Genomic DNA, 20,353 nt, shown 5'->3' on the forward strand with positions numbered 1-20,353 from the left:
AAATGTATTAAAAATATATATTTACAATGAATACTATGAAAAAGTATTGATATGTTTTCAGATATTCTTGCTTTAAAAAGATATTTTTACTCAGGCATCTATCATAAAACTCAAAGCAGCTACTGTACGCTCTCAACAGGCACTACAAAGAGACCACATAACCCTGAGCTTATACCTATTGATTTTAAGATTCTACTTCTCATCTACAAAGCAGTCAGTGGTCGGGCTCTGATATACATTTCTGAACTTACAGTATGGCCCTTTATATGTCAGAACGCAGCCTTAGATCATCCTATAAGTCAAAGTCTTCAAACAGAAGCTTTTTCAGTGAAGGACCACAAACCCTCACACCCAAGGCTTCTCAGTTCAGTCTTTACTTTGAAATATTTACACAAAAATGTCGCTTTTTGCTCTCACTTGATTCTTTTCTGGTCATCATAAAGTTTTGAGCACTGAAAACCGGTGCCCAAAGGACTGTGATTTAGGAGAAAGAGTGTTGCAAACAAATACACCCCTTTCGTCACTGCTCCTTCAGTACGTTGGCATGTGCCAGATTTACTGTCCCTCTTTCTCCCACAGTCTTTCTCTTTATACATCCACAGCCTCCCCTCTTGTCTTGCACACAAGCACAAATGGAATAGCGTTGTGTGGCTCGCTCCGAGTCACTTTGTTTGCTTTCTATTTGCAGTGTATGAACACCATATTGTTTTTGAGCACACACACAGCCAATGGACCTTTAGAGATTTTGCTGAATTAAAAAAAAAAGTGTATTGGATTATAATGGCAGACTCCAGTGGTGATTTTGTTTTGTCTCATTTATCACAGTCTGAATTGTTTGATGCCAGTTTTATTTTGCATAAACACAATGCATAAAGTTCCAGTGAATATTTTTTTGTCTGATATATCTTTCTGACAAAAATCTGAAAAAAAAGGTTTGTTTTCTTTGATTTTATATTTTCAATGGTGGGAGTATTTTTCATTTATAATGTGCCCTGGCCAATGTGTCAATCAAAGGCCGCACTTACAACTGTTTTAACTCAGTATTGTGCAGACGGCATGCTGTGCTAGGAACATGCTGTGAGACTGTAGCTAGTTTTATATTTAGTCACAAGATATGTCATAAATTAAATTAATTAAATAAATTTTTAAAGTAGGAGAAACATTAAACATCTGTAGAACTCCTGGCTAGAGCTCAAACCTCATTACAACATACTTAATTATGAAGACATAGTCCTCTGTGGGCAGCCAGTAGTGGGCATGTTTTAATCATAAGATGTAAATAGCAAGCTAGTACATTGTCCTCCAGCTAGCATGCATTTTAAAATACATAATGGAAAAAATAGTTTCTTCAAATTAAGTTTTGAGAGGAGACAAAAATATACTGTTGTGAAAGACTAAAATGTTGGGGTTTTTTGCATCTTGGCACAAACTGTTTTTTTGTAGATTACCCTGTTTGCTTTTATTCTTTGTTTCTTGCATGACACCTGCTGCCAACACACAAAACTATCCCCATGAATGTCCATGTAATATCACTATGAAACAGACTGTAACATATATCTAACCCTTAGCCCAGAGTTACCCCATGAACTTGATTAAAGTAAGAGACAACAAAAAGCTGTGTACAGTGTACACATAATACTAAGTGCACAGTATGGACATATTTACGCTTGGGAAAAACAGAAATGTACACAGAAATGTGGAAGGAAGGGCAAGAAAAAAACATCAAGGGAGTAAAATGAGTGGATGGTAGGATATAAAATAAGTTGGGCAGATAAAAAGTAAGGCTGAGAGGGAAATTGACTTCTGAAGTCAGAGCGTAACATTGGAAGAGACGGGGGAAACAGAAATGATGAGAAATATAGAAAAACACATAAAGAATCTCCTGATTCTTCTGGGACTTTGACAGCTTTCCCATAAATCATAAATAAGACATACAATGTTTCCTTCTCCTCCAGTTTTGTTTTGTTTCCAATGACCAAACCTAACTAATGGAGACATCACATACTGGTACCACTCATAAGATCAATATGGCTACAAGATATATAGATAACAGGGGTGGAAAAACAAATAAAACAAAGAGAACCAAACATAATGCAAGGATTATTCCATGAAGATGAGAACAAAGTAAAAACAAAAATACAAGATGAAAATCAATGTATTGAAGATGAAGAAGAAAAAAAAGGCAGACAACGACATATCGAATACTATAAGAAACAAGAAGAGATGATGACACGAGTGTTGGGTTACCACAGGTAGAACAGGACGTAGTCGACATAGCTACCTAGAAAGGCCATGACACAGATGCTGATGGCGAACATAGAGCTGAGGCTGAGGCTGTTGCTGTCCTCGTTGTGAAACATGGCGAGTGTCACCTCGCAGTGACGTCCCCGGTAGCCCTCGCTGCAGCGGCACGTGTAGCGGGAAGGAGAGTGAGCCACGCAGGTGCCGTGGCGGCACGGCCGGCTGGCGCATAGAGTGTAGACACACACTTTGCCCAGGGAGCTCTCTTTGGTCATGTGGCCTTGAGGGCACCTGTGCAGAGAGGAGACAGTAGTGTAAAGTAAAGACAAGAGACACTTGGGAAAGACATACAATGTTTCCTTCTCCTCCAGTTTTGTTTTGTTTCCAATGACCAAACCTAACTAATGGAGACATCACATACTGGTACCACTCAAAAGATCAATATGGCTACAAGATATATAGATAACAGGGGTGGAAAAACAAATAAAACAAAGAGAACCAAACATAATGCAAGGAGGTGGCGGCACGGCCGGCTGGCGCATAGAGTGTAGACACACACTTTGCCCAGGGAGCTCTCTTTGGTCATGTGGCCTTGAGGGCACCTGTGCAGAGAGGAGACAGTAGTGTAAAGTAAAGACAAGAGACACTTGGGAATCTGTCAGATAAAAGGAGCACTGAATTTTACAGAGCTATGACACCTAAGATGACAGTCAAAAAAAGAAATCCCTCAGGAGTTACACCTCTTATATGAGATTCAAACATATGCTCTTTGAAGGTTACAAAGTGCCGACTGTACTGCAAAAGTCGAAAGTGAGAAGCTAAGACTGGCTTTGCAGTGGTAGACCGACAGTATATTTGTTCAAAACATCCCCTGAATATCATTCACCCCTGCCCCCTGCTTCTCTCAGTGCTTTGTAACCTGAGGCTGTGCTGCAATCACAGAATATGGATATCCAACTGCAGTGAAAAGTCTCACACTGTTTCGTAGTCTTGATATCACAGCGAGGAGACTTAGCAGTCCTGCAGAGTTTAAAGGGGAAGCCGAGACTGTGACAGTGTCTGCTGCTATATACTATCCTCCCAGGCTGACACATTACTAGACACAAAGTGGAAGAAGGATGAACTCAGCCAAGCTGCCATCTGGTGGACACTTTGATGTCAAGTTTGTTGTAGAAAATACTGATCAGACTATTATACCTTTACATAAAGATACACGAACTCGATGTGCTGTGTATGTAGTACATCACTTGTTTTGATGACTGTACATTTGCATTTCTTCTTTATGTGCATATGGATTAACACATTGTAACAAATGATTTGATTAGTGTTTATAAAAGGCTTACTGTTGTTTTATAGATCATTTATATACCATCAATGCCTAGTTCACACTACATGACTTGAGCCCTGATTTTCCACTTGCTGACGGTTTTTGAAGCTCCCCGACAAAAGCTCCAGATCAGAGACGTTGGATTTGGATGTGCAAACTGTTCAAAGGCTTGCCAGTGCCTTGCAGACACTTTCCAGATATCTAGCAAACTAAAGGTCTGGACCTGTCGAGTTTGTCATTTAGCTAGAGCCAATGAGAGTGCAAGATACAGGTTGAGGGGAAACCTGGGTTGGGAGTAACCTGTAATAATAGGAACAAACGTTGCTTTTGCACCTTGAAAGAACAGGCTATAAATAGTAAAGACGTGATGAAACAGGCTATTTTGTTAACGTGTGTGCCAACGACACCACCTTGTAACACTTCTTTCTTTTTGTTTTATCGCTGCAAATCCGCACACCAACAGCTTGGAGCGTTTGTTTCTGCCAGGTCTTGTGCATGGAATTACTTGTTCTCCTGTGTTTTCGTGACAAAATGTTATATTATGTTGTAGTTTGAAGACCAGACATACACATTTGGGATTCCTCCTGGGAAGATCTTTTGGTGTGAATAATGAGAACAACTTAAGAATAGCCAGTTATAAATGCAGGTAATTTATGAGTAATGAATAAATAATAAGACAGACAATAGCAATTGTTAATCAATGGTATTACAATGTTAATATTTGGATGCTCTAAAAAAGTCATGATGGATGAGGACAAAGTATCAGCCCAAAGGATTTTTTACAACCAGGCAATGCAAATGTTGTTCAAATGTCTTATAAGAGATCAAAAAAATAAGCATTAGTAATTATTTATTAAACATGAATCAAGTAATCAGCTAATACGGTTATAAAATCACAAGTTGTTGACTTGTTTGTCTGTCTTTTAGAATATACGGTATATAATAATTTTCCAGGCTGTTGTCCTATGTACCCGCAATCTGGTCATAGATGATTTGTCTTCTTTTGGTCTTTTTTTTCATATGTTGCTTTGAATACTTGTACATATAAATGTTAATTCCCAGACCTTGTTTATACCTTACAAATGATAATAAATAGCATTCAAACTTATGTGACCAGTTGTTAATATTGTGAATAATTTATTTAACATTTAAAGCTCCTTTCCAAAAGGTTATATTATTCTATGTACTTGCTGTTGGAAACGTGTGGGTTTTGATGTTGTTCCTTATTATAATTTGCAAGTTGAGAGCTTGCATTACTAATTGTGTTATAAGCAAGGCTATGCAGTCCTTGTCTCTGAATGTAAATGTGCAAATGTGTACAGAGCGTGCCTGTATATTATAAGGTGTCATTAACACATTGGGCTATTTATTCTGTGTTTATTCACAGCACCTGCACTCGTGGTGTCTCCAGAGGTCCACACAGACCAGGGGAGGGGAGCAGCGATGTTTCCCGCAGGCTTCTGAAGAGCAGCCGGCAGTGATGCCTTGCGAAGTGACCACCTGAAGCTCTTCTGAAGGCTGTGCCTGACCAAGAGGGATGGAGCGGCCGTTAAACCTCACATCTCGCAAACAGCCTGTTGGGGAGAGAAAAAAAGAGGTGTAAAAAAAAGAAGAGTGTCAAAAGACACACAAAGACACCAGTCCTTGGGAAAAATCTTTTATGGACACGTATTTATACCATGGCAGGGCTGTAAACTGACAGACACACACATGTTGGCACACATAATTGGACTCGCTGACACATCTGCAGACAATCGCACACACACTCTCACACATGCAATGACACAGAAAGCTTGAGGTTAAACTGTCAGCAAGGACTTCTTTTTTGCAGGATATTTTTTCTGCTGGTTAGTTTGCACACTCTGTGGAAAGCAAGAGCCCACTAACTCTCTTTCTCTCATCTGCTTGAAACCAAGGGATCAAAACATCTTTGGGCCAGGTTTTGGAATGTAGAAGCATCAGTAGATGGTACAGAGAAGCACTGAATTGTCCATTTATTTTGACAGGTTAACTATGAACTCTACTCATTTCAGTATATTTTGGCCAATTAAGCTAGTTACAAAACAACCTGTTGATTCATTTACCTCAGCTATTGATTTTTCCACTCAACATTAATTCAACCGTTCACTTATTTATCTTATTATCCACTCATTCAATCTCATTAAACCAAAAACACATTAGCAGCCGCCTACCGAGGAAGCTCCGGTTGTGTCCCGAGGGAAAAGAGTTTCCAAGCATCACCACTGAGGCGTCAATAATGATCTCCTGACGCCTCCCAGGGGAGGCCGTAATTTCTCGTCGTCCTCCACCTCCGTCTAGTCGCAGGGTGAACTCTCTGCCATACCGATCCAGCTCCACCTTGTGCCACTCTCCGTCACTGAGGCGATGGTAGGGCAGTGTCAGGTTGTAGTCTCCATCTCCAAGGTTGTAGAAAACAGCCAACAGCCCCTGAATAACCTAGGATACACAGTGGAGCTTTGCTTATTTGTAATGCAGGCATTCAAACAAACATGAGAACCTAAGAAGCAACAAATAATAAAGATGTTTTGATGCGATAGGGATGGGCTCCTGATTTACAATTGCATATGCATACAGGTTTTGCATTGTTAAAACCAAAGCTGGCTTTTTTAAAAGCTTGGAATGGCTGTGTGAATAAAAATGTAATGGGTGACACAAATTCTAAACTGACAGACCTGGACTCCTGCCATATTGTGCTGTGTTGATGGGCAAAAAACAGATCTTGAGAATAACAACATCATAAGAAGTAGGCCAGCCCCCATGGTGAAAGAAAAAGGCAGCAAAGGTTGGGCCAGATAAGAGTTGTGATATTAAACCACCAAGAACTGATGCTCTGTGGTGAACCTGCCAGAAAAAAATGGCACGGTATTTTCAGTGGTAAAAATTAGTTCAGCAATTTTGCAGCCATGATGCTTTGCAGAGCTGCTGTACACATCGCTGCATGGCAGAAGCCAGAGTGGTTCCCAAAGGGAAGGTGTACAAGAAACAACAATTATCTTCAGCAGTTAAGGATGAGCGAACACAATGGACCCAACCAATGAGGGCCTCCCATAACTGCAGCTTGTACATGTCCAAAGCTTAATTGGAAACAGTAGGGCGAGATAATTCACATTCAGCCCAGTCTGCATTAACTATTGCTCCCTCAGCATGGGCAACTCAAATACCTCTCGCCACTGGACACACACACACACACACACACACACACACACACACACACACACACAGACACACACACACACACACACACACACACACACACACACACACACACACACACACACACACACACACACACACACACACACACACACACACACACACACACACACACACACACACACACACACACACACACACACACACAGTATAAGCTGACTTTGCTCTCCCCACTGCCTCATCCTGCCCTCAAGTCCACAACAAAAATGAGCAAAGGACAAAGGATTCAATCAATACTCATGAAAAAAATCTGATTAAATAAACTTTCTGCAGCGCCCCCAGAGATCTATGCAATCACCATTAAAATGTTCCAGTGCAGTTCTGAAGTCTGAATTTCTATAGAACTTTTTAAATTCAAATCACATTTAATATATAAAAAAATTGAAAGGCTTTGATTATTAGAGTTTTGCTGCTCTTTAGGGTCACTGGTCTTTGCATGCCGGTCGCTCCCGAAAAACTTGACTCACAGACTGCATTAGATAAATGTTTTCTTTACAGAGACGCCATATTCCTTGGAGAGCTGCATGTTGTTTATACCCAGCTAGCCTTTCGTAACCTTAGTGTGAAAGTGTGGTTATTTATTCAGTGTGCACTCCATCCCATATCTACCCTCAAGACAAAAAAGGGATGAGAGACGGCACTTTTAAATTAGGGCTTGTTGTCGGCAAACACACCAGGCTTGAGCTCAAGTGTTTCTAAGAGCTTTCAGACAACCAAGCTGAAAATGTTCAGCATGCTGCCGTAGACAGACATCAGATGTTTTATCCAGCTCACCAGTTCAGCTCCAAAGAGGGTTTCCCAGAGAGGCTTCACAGCCAGCATACAATACAGTAAAGGCTACAGCCTTTTCCTCTTCCTGTCACAGTAGGAATGCAACAAGGGAAGACGACAACATTGTTTTTCCTCATGAAGTGTAAAGACCCGAAGAAAAACAAGTTATGAGGTCGATGCTTTCAACAATGTTGTCTTACAAATAACAAGCCCAAAGACAAGATGTTTTCATGGACAGACAGTGGTGTGGAATATACCATAATGGAGACAGGTTCACTGTGAACAGCTGACCTGTGAGTTAGCCAAAAGTGACAGTCCTAACAGAGCCATTTACTTCCAGCTGCTGTTTACACTCAGCCTGTCGAAACACTGGCTTCATAACCTCTCAGGAATGTGTCAGGCAGTAGAGGCATGTTATTATGGAGGTTTGGCAAAGTGTTTCCTGAAGAAATGCACTGTGTGAGCACCACTCCAACCCCGGCTGTGGCAACAGGAGCAGCATGCATGCAAACATGACTTATAGCTCACCACCACAAGCAAGCTGTGTCAAAACAGTCAAGTTCTGCAGATGATCTGACCTCCTCTTGAGAGCACCCTGCCCTTGAGGTACAATGCACTCAGTTGCTTTCTTTCCATACTGTACTGTGCTTGAAACATTAACAAGAGACAGAAATAACCTTGAACAAAGGAGTCCTAATTTATTTAATAGAAGCCTCTCAATAGTAGCATTCTTCAGACTTACTGAAAAACCTTGTCGTGAACATACATATGTCAATCAACCAGCCTCCTCTGTAATCACCCATATGTCTCCAAACCTGATATTACTCACTCTAAGCCTGACAAGCGTTTACAGCAATCATTGTCCTAGCCCTAATTACCATCTTAAGACCCACAGACAAGACGATCAGAACTGTCAAGGTGGAAGGGAGTGGCCAGCCGTGACTCACCTCTAAACGTAGGTATTCATTCTGCTCCTGGGAAAGCAGGCTGAGGATGACACCAGCAGCGGCACGTGTCCGGACCCCGACCTGGACCCTCGTCTGTCGCGCAGGCAGGGACCACAAAAGCTGGAACTGAATGTGGCTCCGGCCGTCAAAGGAGAACTCTGGAGCCACTTGTCAATCAAAAACACATAAGGCTTGTTCAATTAATTTAGCTGTCATAGGGGAAATATGCGAGGATATCACGACGAGAGCGTGCTGTTCTGCAAAAGCACGTTATGTAAGGCAAGGTTATCTTCCCACTGCAGCAGAGTGACGTTTTGGAATGGAGAATTTTCCACATATCCCATTTGGATTGGACACGTGAGGTTTAAAATCCCCAACTCCACTGAGATCTCACTGTTCATTCCCTGAAAACCCCATGCTCAATTAAAAGCAAATTTGTATGCTTACCTTGATCACACTGAGGCCCTGTAAACCCAGGTTCACACAGGCAGGTGAAGGAGCCCCACTCGCCGTGGCAGCGACCCCTCTTGCCGCAAGAGGAGATTTGCTCCATGTTGGTGCAGTGGTCATCAATAAGAGAGCAGCCTGGCAAAGTGTTGGATGATTCAGCTGGGGAACCAAGGTCATATAGCTGAATGAACGAAGAAGAACAGGAGAAAAATAGGAAGAAAAGAAAAACTCAGTGACAGGAGGAAAGTGTGGATGTCTTTGACCTTACGGTACTTAAATGAATGGAAATGTGTATGTACGAGAAACTAGAATACTAAACACACTTTAAACATCTACTATATATACAACATGGAAAAAGAAGAAAAAAATAAGTACTTTATACCATACACAGATGATATGACTGTGTATTATAAACACAAAGAATCAAAATACTGTCACAAGATACTTAAGCTCTAATCACAATGAAATAATTCACTTCAAAAATGGAATTGGTCAGACGGGGAAATGTTTTGTGTCTGCAGACAGCAGTGTTCGTAGCAGCATGACAATGAGGTTATGACACTTTGTAGCAGCAAAAAAGTGTGAAGCCAAAGACATTGGGTAGGTTGGGTATTTTCATTTTATGCCGTTTATGCTTTTCTACTCCAGCCAATTTAAGAGGGAAATATTGTACTTTTTAGTCCATTAATTATTAAAAGCTATAGTCAGTACTTACTTTGCAGATTGAGATTTTACATTCAAAACTAGAATCATCTTATAAAATATGTATTATTATAGATTCAACTATTTAGCAGTATCTACAGCAGCTAAAAAAAACATAAATGGGTAGAAATGTATAATGTACCAACAAGCTCAACCAAAAACAGCTACAAAACAATACCAAAATGCTGCTTATAAATGTATGCATCACTTATAACAGTCCTGCATTCTGCTGCTCAGTGAGAACTTTTGTTTTTGAGACTCAAGTATATTTTGGTGATAATAATTCTGTATCTTTACTTCAAGGTACCCTGTGGGATTTCAGACCGCTAGTAGCGCTATGGAGCAGTGTTATTACAGCCCCTCTAAGGCAAATGCTGAGTGATTAGGGAGCATAACACATGCACTGCAAATGCCCTCAGGAGAGAGTTCCCAAGTTGATTCCTGGCTGACTGGACCGTTTGCTGCAGGTCATTCCCCTACTCTCTTTTCACAATCAAAAGAAGAAAATCTCTAGCTCCAATTTCCCACCTCAAGACCTTCTACAGTAGGTAGCAAACAGTGAAAATGCCAGTACGGTTGTGATGTGAATGAAAGACACTGAAGGCTTTTCTCTGTGGAAAAGACATTTTCTCCCTTCTTCTGATTGACTTTGACGAGAGTTTGATAGACAGGTGGTTAATCTAATCACGTGCCAGGTATGTTTTGAAAATGCATGCCCTTTCCCAATCAGTTTGCAATGACGCCTTCTCAGATGGTTCTGTGAAACAAACCATCTGATGTGTCAGGTTACTTATTTTCTGCAATAAGGGAATTAAATAAAAACCTAAAAGATCCCAGTGGCATTTAGTCAAGGGAACCCATGCAAGGCTAACTTTGGGGTCAGCCTACAAAAATACCTCACCACGGCAAAACCTATTACTGCCATCTGCTGGACTGTCTCTTGCCCCATGTATTCTAGCATTGCCATGACCTATGTGAAAAGGCACAATACGGAAATGTTCCTGAACGTAGTGCATGAGTGGATAAATGGAAACTAATAGCGGTGACTGAAAGGTTATCCTGGTAATGTACCGGGAACTATGTGTGACAGATACTTGAGACGGTCCCTCTTTCGTTTGTGCAGCTCGCACACATGAGGATGACCGTGCACAAGAATGTGCACGGTCATCCATTGATTCAGTAAAGTCCACCGATTCAGTAAAGGTCCTTTTTTATAAACTATAATCTGCAATAAAAGGTATAGAAACAACATGGAGGTTCCAGCACATATGTAGCCTGCTATCCAAGGTAAAGAATAAAGGGATACAAAATAGCAATCTGTTCATGTACCACCGATTTCATTAACAGGCCTTAAGGACATGTGTAATTGTAAGATAACTCGGCACACAGTACCTTGCTGTCCACAAGCAGGTTCCTTATACATCCGGTATAGTGTTTGTGTTGAAGCTGCGGGTATTCATAAGATACATTCTCATTGACCCCTCCAAGCTGCAATACATGACTTCCATTCAGATACCTGAGAAAGAAAAGCAACTCTCAGTGTACAAGTAAACAGAAGAAGAAGAATAGAATAAAAGGATATCACACCATGTACATTCTCATGGTTAAAATTCAAAACACAACTCTCAATATAAAGAAACAGAGTGCAGAAGAAAAGGAACAAACACAACATATAAGCTGTCAAGGTTGAAATTCATGGTTTCATTCTTCTCCTGCTGAGGCTATCATCACTCTTACTGTTCTCTGACAACAATTGTGACATCTTATTCCTGTTCTTTTCTGTTATTGTGAAAATAAATGCACAATGAGTAAATAACATTTGCCTGAAATGATGGAAAACACAAACTGATTTAGCATGATAACTCTTGGTCTCTCAAAACTGGCTACACAAATGAGATAAAACACAGAATGTTTTTCAATGCTAATTTTAGTTTAACTACCACACTTCCTGTTTAATGACAAATGACTATTTGAAATACCTAATAAACTGAAACTCAAATACAGTGATCGGAATAAATGGTTCTGTATGTTGTTGTTTATTAAAGGTTATTCAAATAAATAGCAGTGGTAAAACCCTCATAATGTCTTAAACTTAAATCTTAATTAAACAACAAAACAATGAGGACAGTGCCAGGCCCAGCCCACGATTTCCAACTAGTTTTTGTTAGTAACATTGTTGCATTGCTTGGCTCAGGTTTGTATAACATGAACACATACAGCGAATGAACACCCATGTCTGAAAAAGAACATAATTAAAGTAGATTATTTTCAGGGACAAATTATGTGGTATCAGATTGATAAAGGCTACTCACCTATACCAGCTTTTATGCAATATCAGAGGCATTTGCAATACATTTATCGGTATCTGAACAACTGTAGAACTTGTGAAAGGCAGCTACTTTTGTTAATATTTTTTTTTACATTTTATGAACTAAATTATTAATCAGTTAGTTGAAAATCGAATAAATAGATAAATAAAAAATAATAATTAGGACTTCATATTCCTCTACTGTTTGCTACTACTACTACTACTACTACTACTACTACTACTACTAATACCAATACCAATAACTTTATTTGTATCACACTTATCTAAACAAGGTTACAAAGTGCTTCTCAAATACATGAAAAAAAAAAAAGACAAGTAAACGTACAGTACACATTGTTACAATAAGAGAGAAAGAAAAACAACACAAAAGTTACAAACCAGGCATCAAAAAAGGCGTAACTATAAAAATACATTTCAGGAAATTATTTAAAAACGGGTCATGTGCTGCAAACTTTAATCTCCTCAGGCAGAGAGTTCCAGAGCCTGGGGGCCCTGACGGCAAAACCCCGGTTGCATTTAGTCACCAGCCTCGACCTAGGGACAACTAGTTAGGGCAATCTCAAGGCTCTTAGGTTACGACTTGGAGCACAGGGAGTCAAAAGCTCCGTAATGTAACTGGGGGCCTGATCATGAAGGGCCTTAGAAGTTATAAAAAGAATATTGAAATAAATCCTGACTACTAATGCTGCCACTGCTATATACAATATTTCAAGTCCAAATAAATAGCACTTAGTCTTGACAGTGAGGGTGACGTTTGGTCATTTTTTTGCATGAGGTTTACAAGGAAAGTTCTGCATACCAGCACATAGTAATACACAGTAATAAACAAAATTGAGGAGCCATCAGGAGTAGAACATGCATATTTATCCACTTAAGCCAGAATATATTTCATGGATAGTATATGCAGTATACCTGGTTACCACATCTGTATCTAAAAATTGACCCTGTTGTTCATTTTTTACTTTTACCACCTTGCAAAGTGCTGCCTCTGTGACTGCTGTTATGCTGTACTCTATATAGGATTGTTTACCCCTGTGGGGACATAGGGCACTAACACACTGCCCCCGTGGGCCATGCATCCTTTTAGATTTAAAAACAGTGAGGAGAACAAAACCTTTAAAGATTAATAGTATGCGACCACAGGAAAACCCCAGAAGGACCCCTGGAGAATTTCTAAACCCTAATTGTCTGCAACTATAAACACAGGGGTTTTTCAAAACAAACATGTACCCTCATTTAATTGTTTACCTACAGTATATGTTCATCCTTAGAATATAATAAATACAATGTATTATTTATCCCACGATTAAGTACTTTGTGGCTCTCTTTAGGATTCAGAAGAGCGACTTGGTTTGTATATTGTGCAGTGTTGGTGAGATTTTCTCAATTAACTCATTGATCTTACTTGTCTCTGTTGGGTGTGACCCCGTGGATTTCACAGGATGAGCGGTCCTCTGTCATTGCCCAGGAGTCCACGCCTTCTGTCTCCATGATAATCGCACTGGAACATCGATCGAGAGTGAAGTGCACTTCCTTTAAATTGGAGGGGAGTGGAGAGAGGTCATCGTTGCTGCATATATGGATGAGTGAGTATACTGTAGCCAGGCACTTTCTACAAGTTACAACATATATTTTAATCTGACTTAATTTTTTTCTCCATAAATGAGGAGAAAGAGAGAAGAACATGTAAAGGCCCTTACTTTACTGTTGCTCCTGACATCAATGCGATGCCAGCGTCTGTCAGTCACCCCAACGTTATTTGTTAACTGGAGGACCAGAGTCCCAGAACCATGGTTAATTTTCAGACTGGGTGTCCCACCAATCAGCTCTGAGGAAAAGAAAGTTGAGAATTACCAGTACCTACTCTGAGGTTACGACTCTGTGGATTATTCAAACAAGGTTTCTGGAATGTTACTGAAGATTTTTTTTTAAATTAAATCTCACTTTTAATGATGATGACAAATGAAATTAAAGGAACCTTCATTATAGTGGGGTGGAGGCAGGAATCTGTGTAACAGACATCCCAAAACAAAACACAAAACTATCTGCATGGCAAGATACCATGAATGGTAAATGGGAAAATATGCTGTTTTTTGTGTCATTTGGGTGAACCAAGTTACCCCAGTGTAAAAAAAAAAAGAATTTACTGAGGCAGAATACGGTAATTGGAGACTGCATGAATGTGTGTATCTGTGTGTATTTGTGTGTGTGCAAGAAAGAATGAGCCCCTTTTGAGCCCCTCAATATCATCATCATTATCCTGTGCCTGTAACTTGTTTTAATGCCCTCTGTACATTGTATTAAAAAGACATCACTTCACTATGAATAAGTAACACAAATAATTACAATAAAGCACTTTGGGTTGCACTGAAATATTACAGAACACTATTTATGAATATATCGTAAGCATAAAGCCTAGCTGTCAGCCAGTTTTTACAACTTTCCTGCACCGAGACACATGTCTACCAGACAAAGATTCTGGCACAAGCTGAAGCACTGCAGTGACATTGAAGCAGGAGGTAAGCAAAAACACTATTTCTTGTGGCGCACGACAAAGCATTACAGTACAAACCCATTAAACAGTAATAGTGGGTTGCCTGTGTAGCAGCACATTAAGTACTTACTGTATAACTCGGTCTAGTGAGTGCTCATATCCCTCATGAGTACACTTAGGAACAAAATTTACCTCATATATCTGATAAGCTACCACCCAGTAATTAAAACACACAAAATTAAGTTCCAAGTTTTCGTGCAATAATGACTCGCAGGTCCCTTGGCACGGATCTAATTATCCAGACTTGTTCCTTACCTATGGCCATGTAGTCCTCAGCATCCCCAGGCAGCAGAGTGGCCAATGGGCCGGCATAAAGTAGCAGTCCATCGTCTTCTCCTGTCATGAACTCCACTGAAAGATGGCTATCAAAGCACGGACTTATAGGGGGAAACCAGGCATAGCTGTTGCCAAGGAAACTAAGTCTCGTCTGCTGACAGTTTGGCCCTTCAAGCTGCGGGGGGCAGTGACACCTGTAGTACCGAGAATAAGAAAAAAAAAAAGAGTGAGGAAAATCCAGGTGAAAGATGGGAAAAGAAACAATCAGTGTCGTTCACGTTTCGTGTTCTGTGAAATCTTCACACTGTCCAATCTCTGGACCTGAGTGGTGACTTTTCTCTGGTGGACGTGACAGTCTTGTTGATTCACACAGAAAGGGCTTTTCTCCAACATGCCTGCTGTCCACAGACATCTAAGAAAGGGCTCTTAGCAATCAATTGTTTGCTGCAATGGAGCCCTGTATGTTCAATTCTACATTAAATCAAGTGGCTATGATCACAACATTACTCCGATCTATTCTTTATCTATCACAGCTCCCTCAGACGAACTCTCTGGAGACTGTTCCTACTCAGTGCATCACATCTCCTTTGTTCGGAGATAATTCATTATATTCCTCTCACTTCTCTGTGCGCCATACCACTCTTGATTTCCTGGACTTTTTCTCACTTCTCCTCACCTGTCCCCTTCTCGTTCTTAAGGTATTACACGCTTACGTTAATATCTTTGCACCTGCCACTTCTTCATCTATGTTGATTAGAGCTTGACAGTTAGGGATCACTGCTCTAGCAGAAACTGGAAATTAAATGTTTTACACACCTAGCTTCAACATGTTTGTGTTTGAGACCGTAATGGTAAATATTAACAAACACCATAAAGGAAGAGATACATGTAGTGATTAAAATTAGCCCATTCCATCACCACGATGGTGAAGATGGAAGGGACCAGTTGATCTTGTCCCCTCTTCTCCAATGTAGGCATGGTAGACAAGCTGGCTTTGCTGATAATGTCAAAGCCATCTATTTTCATGCAGTGTCTGAGGAAAGTTGTGTGTACTGAGGCCGTTAGGGGCTGTTTCTCCCCATCGCTGTTTATTCTGCAGAGGGGCAACACATGTCAGGAATACTGATCCGCAGCGAAAGGGACGACTTAGGCGAAGTGCAGCCTTACGCATACATATGCACGGGTCGTTCACAGAACCTTACTCTTCCACGGCTCTTTCATGTGACTCATGAGAGCAATGCCAATCCAAATCAAGGAGTGCAGTGCATGTTTTTCTCACTTCTGACTGACAATATCTGATCAGCTGATGTCTGGGGTTGCCTGTTAAGCTCCCTTGACAGAGGATAGGGCCAAAAATTGGATTCTATACGGCTGTACTGCATTCACATGAGGGCACATATGGGGAGATAGTCTTCTTACAGAACAAAGGCTTCTCTCAGCAGTGTGCAGATCAAGTGAAGCAGAGACAATTTCAAAGATAAAAGTAAAAAAAAAAAAAAAATGTTCCGTACACTGTTATAGGAACTTGCATGTTCATGTAAATGGCATTAAATGAGATTCTGGTAAGTTGTGAGCATAGAGGGGGGCAAGAGTTGTGCTAATCCCCTTGCCCTATATTTATTTAATCTAGGCATTAGTGTGTGCATGAAATGAACTGTGTGGTATTTCTTCGGCGATAGACTCCCACAGAGACCTATACACTTGAAATTGAAGGCCTTTATATTGACTACAGACGTATATAAATATTCAGGGTTAATATTCAAAGTACTGGCTAATGACCTTGATACAAAAGCTACGTTCATTATTTACTGTCAAGTTCTGCAAAACTCGCCCCACCAGAATTTTAAAATTTCTGTATCAGGACTAATTTAATAACCCTGGCAAGATATAGTCAGAGTTCAGGATGATATGCACAAGCATGCACATTGCTTCGATTGCAAATCCCAAAGCCTTTTTGAAAAATTCTGCTGCTCTCTATTCAGCCGACGAAACAGCAGAGCAGCTTTGGCAAGTTAGGTCAAGTTGCAGGTGAAGGAGATTTTTCTCACGAGGGGCGCTGTTAGTAATTCTGAGCTGATTTTCCGAGACGTCACTCTTACAGTAAGCCTGACAGGACTAGAGAGAAGACTGCAGCACACAACAACTTATATTCCTGCTTTCTATCTTTTAAGAGCTTCTTCCAATTTCAGTCCTCCTGAGCAACATGCCTCTCACCTGTATCCACTCTGTGTGTCGACACAGGTTCCCCCATTAAAGCAGGGGTTGCTGGGGTAGGAAGAGCAGGGTTGGTGGGTCATTTCCCTGGCAGCGCAGCCACACACAGCCGAGGACGTCACCTTCACTGAGACCAGGGATAAAGCACCTGAGTCTATCAGGGTGGGCGAGTCACCGATGCTTAACTGTGTGGAGCAGCCGCCGGATGTCTTGCAGTCTGTGCGCACACACTCATCCACCTGCACCTGGCTCACATTCACACGCAGCAGTGACTGCAGCTGCGGAGAGTCAGAAAAGGAAAGAAGGGAGGAGATGCAAGAGACAAAAATGTGAATGACAATAATTGTCAGTGAAGATACAAGGATTTGTATTTTCATTGTGGGTGGTGTGGGGTATGCAGTGATATAAATTTGGAGTTATAGTAGATTTGGCAATGCAAAAAAAGAAGGCATGGCCTAATCTACATAAATGCATTTCATTTTCTATGGTTGGTTATTCTTAAAGGAGTAAGACGTATAGCTAGAGATGATAGGGAATTGAAATCAAATAAAAACAGCAAGGACAAAAATAAACTGATTAAAAAAAGAAAGGAGACAGTGAAGAAACGAATGGAAGAGACAAAGAGACATGACAGGGTCGGGCAGTAAACAGACAGTAGGTTGGTGTGAAAATAAAAGGGCAGATAAAAAGCTGCGTTATCTCTTCCCCCCAAGCTCCCAAGTGTATTACTTGATATATGAGCATTGATCTCTATCTATCAGAGGCGGTGGTATATACCTTCTTTTTATGTGCGGTGAGGACAGTATGCAGTTTCTCTGGGCGAAGGTAGCCATTATCAGTTAGCACATAGAAATGGATGTCCACGTTTTTTTCCTCCCTGTCTGCTATGCTGAAAATGTTGATGCTCCCCGGTCTGACAGACAGGGTTTCAGACAGGAAGTCCCAGAGCGTCTCCAGCCGACTCTTCCCCTCGACGTGAGAGTCGATAAAATCTCTCGCTGTTATGCCTTTAGGAGACAAAGAGAGAACTACTGACTCATCAATGACAACTACGGAGTTGATCAAAGTCTACCAAGTTCCCGATTCCATTAGCACAAGAGGTAGCCTAACATCTCCCACTATTGATCTACTTCCTTACTGAGTCATTCATAAGGTGAATGAGTCGTGATGCAGTCAAATAAAAATCGTTTAGTTCTTCACTGAAATAAAGTTAGGGTCTTATAGAGCTGCCTTGTACAAACTATTTTAATGGAAAATCAATCACATTTGTGGTGCCACCTTCCAATAATATCTGAAGAATGTGAGCAGTCATCTTTAATCTTCACATATGATAATGACTTGGAGTCAGAGGCATCCATAATAGCCTTCGACTCTGTTCAGCGAATGGCTTTTTAAATGTCAAGGACTTTACCTGACACTTTGAAATTGACCTTTATAACTCTGATTTGCTCTGAGACACTGACAGAAAAATGAACACTCTAACATAAACTTCAGTGTTAAAGAATAAGAAGAAAAAGAAAACTATTACCAACAGGCAGTGTGAAAGGTTGCTTTACAATGCTTAGAAATGTTAAATAATGCAAGTGTAAAATTTCTCCTGACAGCCTATTATTTCAACGTCAATTAGATTGACAACTTGATAATCAGTCAGTGTAAAGTACCAATTTATTCATGCCTTTGGCAGATGCTGCCTCTTTCGACATCAGCTTCAAAAAGCAATTGAACAACAGTGGCAACAAAGAGAAAGCTTTCTATTTTGCGGAGGATGACTGAGATGGGAAATCCAATTGAGAAATCATTATACTCAATATTGTCTTGACTGATTTTTGGGGTCATGCAGAGACAAAGCCACACTCATCTACCTGCAGAGAAAATTGTGTTTATGGCTTCAGGTGAGTTAGTGTTTCTACATTACCGGTCAAACGCAGCGAGGCAGACGACAGGACGGCCTTTTCTACCAGCTCCCTGACGTGAACTCTGACCCCTGAGTACACATCGGGCCACACCCCATCAGACACCCCAACCCTCAACCAGTAGCTGCCTGCTGGAGTGTTCTGTCGGAGGGTCAGCACTCCTGTGCTCTGGTTCAGACTGAAGTATCTGAAAAAAACAGAGTAGCTTTTAAGTAGGAGAGGACGGCTTCAGAGGAAGATGAAAGAAAAAGAAAAAAGAAGTGGCTTCTTTTGTTTCTAAGCTCTTGTCAAAAAAAATACCTGACAGATGGCAGACAGACAAGTGGAGAATTGGTCAGTGATATCTGGGTTTGCTCCAGCAGGAAGTTAATGCAAATTCACAAAACAAAGAAACAACTCCAAGAAGAAGAAAAATATTCTTTGGCTCCAAAAGAGCTTCATAGTTGTCATGGTAACTGTCAGAATTTGTTGTATGAATAAAACAAATATGCAATTGGTATTTCTAATCTGATCTTGAGGGTGTGAATACTGAATAGCTTCACAAGGTCCCTGATGGAGTCAGACGGTTCTTGTACGTGCTGTTTCATCTCAAGAACATTATACTCTACAGGTGGACAGGGATTGCTTAGTTTGTTTGAATCTGATTGCATTTTCCAGAATGGCAAACACCGTCAGTTTAGAAAGTGTAGCTTATATTAGATGGCAAGGAATTGGATCCAAGATTAGGAGAAGTACCTGTTAGGTATGTTTCAGGCAGAGTGATACCACTGAAAGAGGCCTTGTTCGAGAAATACAGCCTCAATGCTGACTCCACAGCCTCTTCTTTTTTCAAATTCTACACTGTTGCATGTTCTTCTGGAACTATATTGCTTTAGCACTTGTACTTGTACAGCACATTTGGAGATCAGAATGTTTTCTTAAAAAAACCACATGTATATAACAGAGAGCTCTTACTTGGCTGCACTTGTCTCCAGAGTGTAGGTCTTGTTGTCCCAGTCATCAGGATCTGGGGCATACACCTTCCCTAGTGCCGCATTTGCCATCCTTCCTGTTCAAGGTAAACACACACACACACACGCACACACACACACACACACACACACACACACACACACACACACACACACACACACACACACACACACACACACACACACACACACACACACACACACACACACACACACACACACACACACACACACACACACACACACACACACACACACACACACACACACACACACACACACACTGATTCAGTCTGGACAGAATCTGCTGATGCCAACACTTATCTTTTAGTCCCTCTCTTCTCCTTATCTTGCATTCTTGTGTTCTGTTCTACTTATTATGCTCATAACTGTGGAGCCCCACTGCTGGAATGAATAGGCTCCC

At 40.8% G+C, this 20,353-nt stretch overlaps 1 protein-coding gene across 1 annotated transcript in view; it reads right to left on the bottom strand.

Annotated features, from left to right (window-relative positions):
- LOC310949853 (neural-cadherin-like) overlaps window positions 1-20,353 on the bottom strand; it is a gene marked incomplete at both ends in the record, with an annotated part of 79,741 nt that overhangs the window by 6,222 nt on the left and 53,166 nt on the right. The window contains 13 exons of the mRNA XM_083917428.1: window positions 2,282-2,532; window positions 4,959-5,142; window positions 5,761-6,025; window positions 8,521-8,687; window positions 8,968-9,151; window positions 11,065-11,188; window positions 13,407-13,534; window positions 13,702-13,829; window positions 14,811-15,025; window positions 17,046-17,323; window positions 17,823-18,052; window positions 18,961-19,145; window positions 19,913-20,006. Of these exons, the coding sequence (XP_083773554.1) occupies window positions 2,282-2,532; window positions 4,959-5,142; window positions 5,761-6,025; window positions 8,521-8,687; window positions 8,968-9,151; window positions 11,065-11,188; window positions 13,407-13,534; window positions 13,702-13,829; window positions 14,811-15,025; window positions 17,046-17,323; window positions 17,823-18,052; window positions 18,961-19,145; window positions 19,913-20,006 (2,433 nt within the window). The remainder of the gene's footprint in view (window positions 1-2,281; window positions 2,533-4,958; window positions 5,143-5,760; window positions 6,026-8,520; window positions 8,688-8,967; window positions 9,152-11,064; window positions 11,189-13,406; window positions 13,535-13,701; window positions 13,830-14,810; window positions 15,026-17,045; window positions 17,324-17,822; window positions 18,053-18,960; window positions 19,146-19,912; window positions 20,007-20,353) is intronic.

Source organism: Echiichthys vipera, assembly GCF_963691815.1.
Source record: "Echiichthys vipera genome assembly, chromosome: 7".
Taxonomy (NCBI): domain Eukaryota; kingdom Metazoa; phylum Chordata; class Actinopteri; order Perciformes; family Trachinidae; genus Echiichthys; species Echiichthys vipera.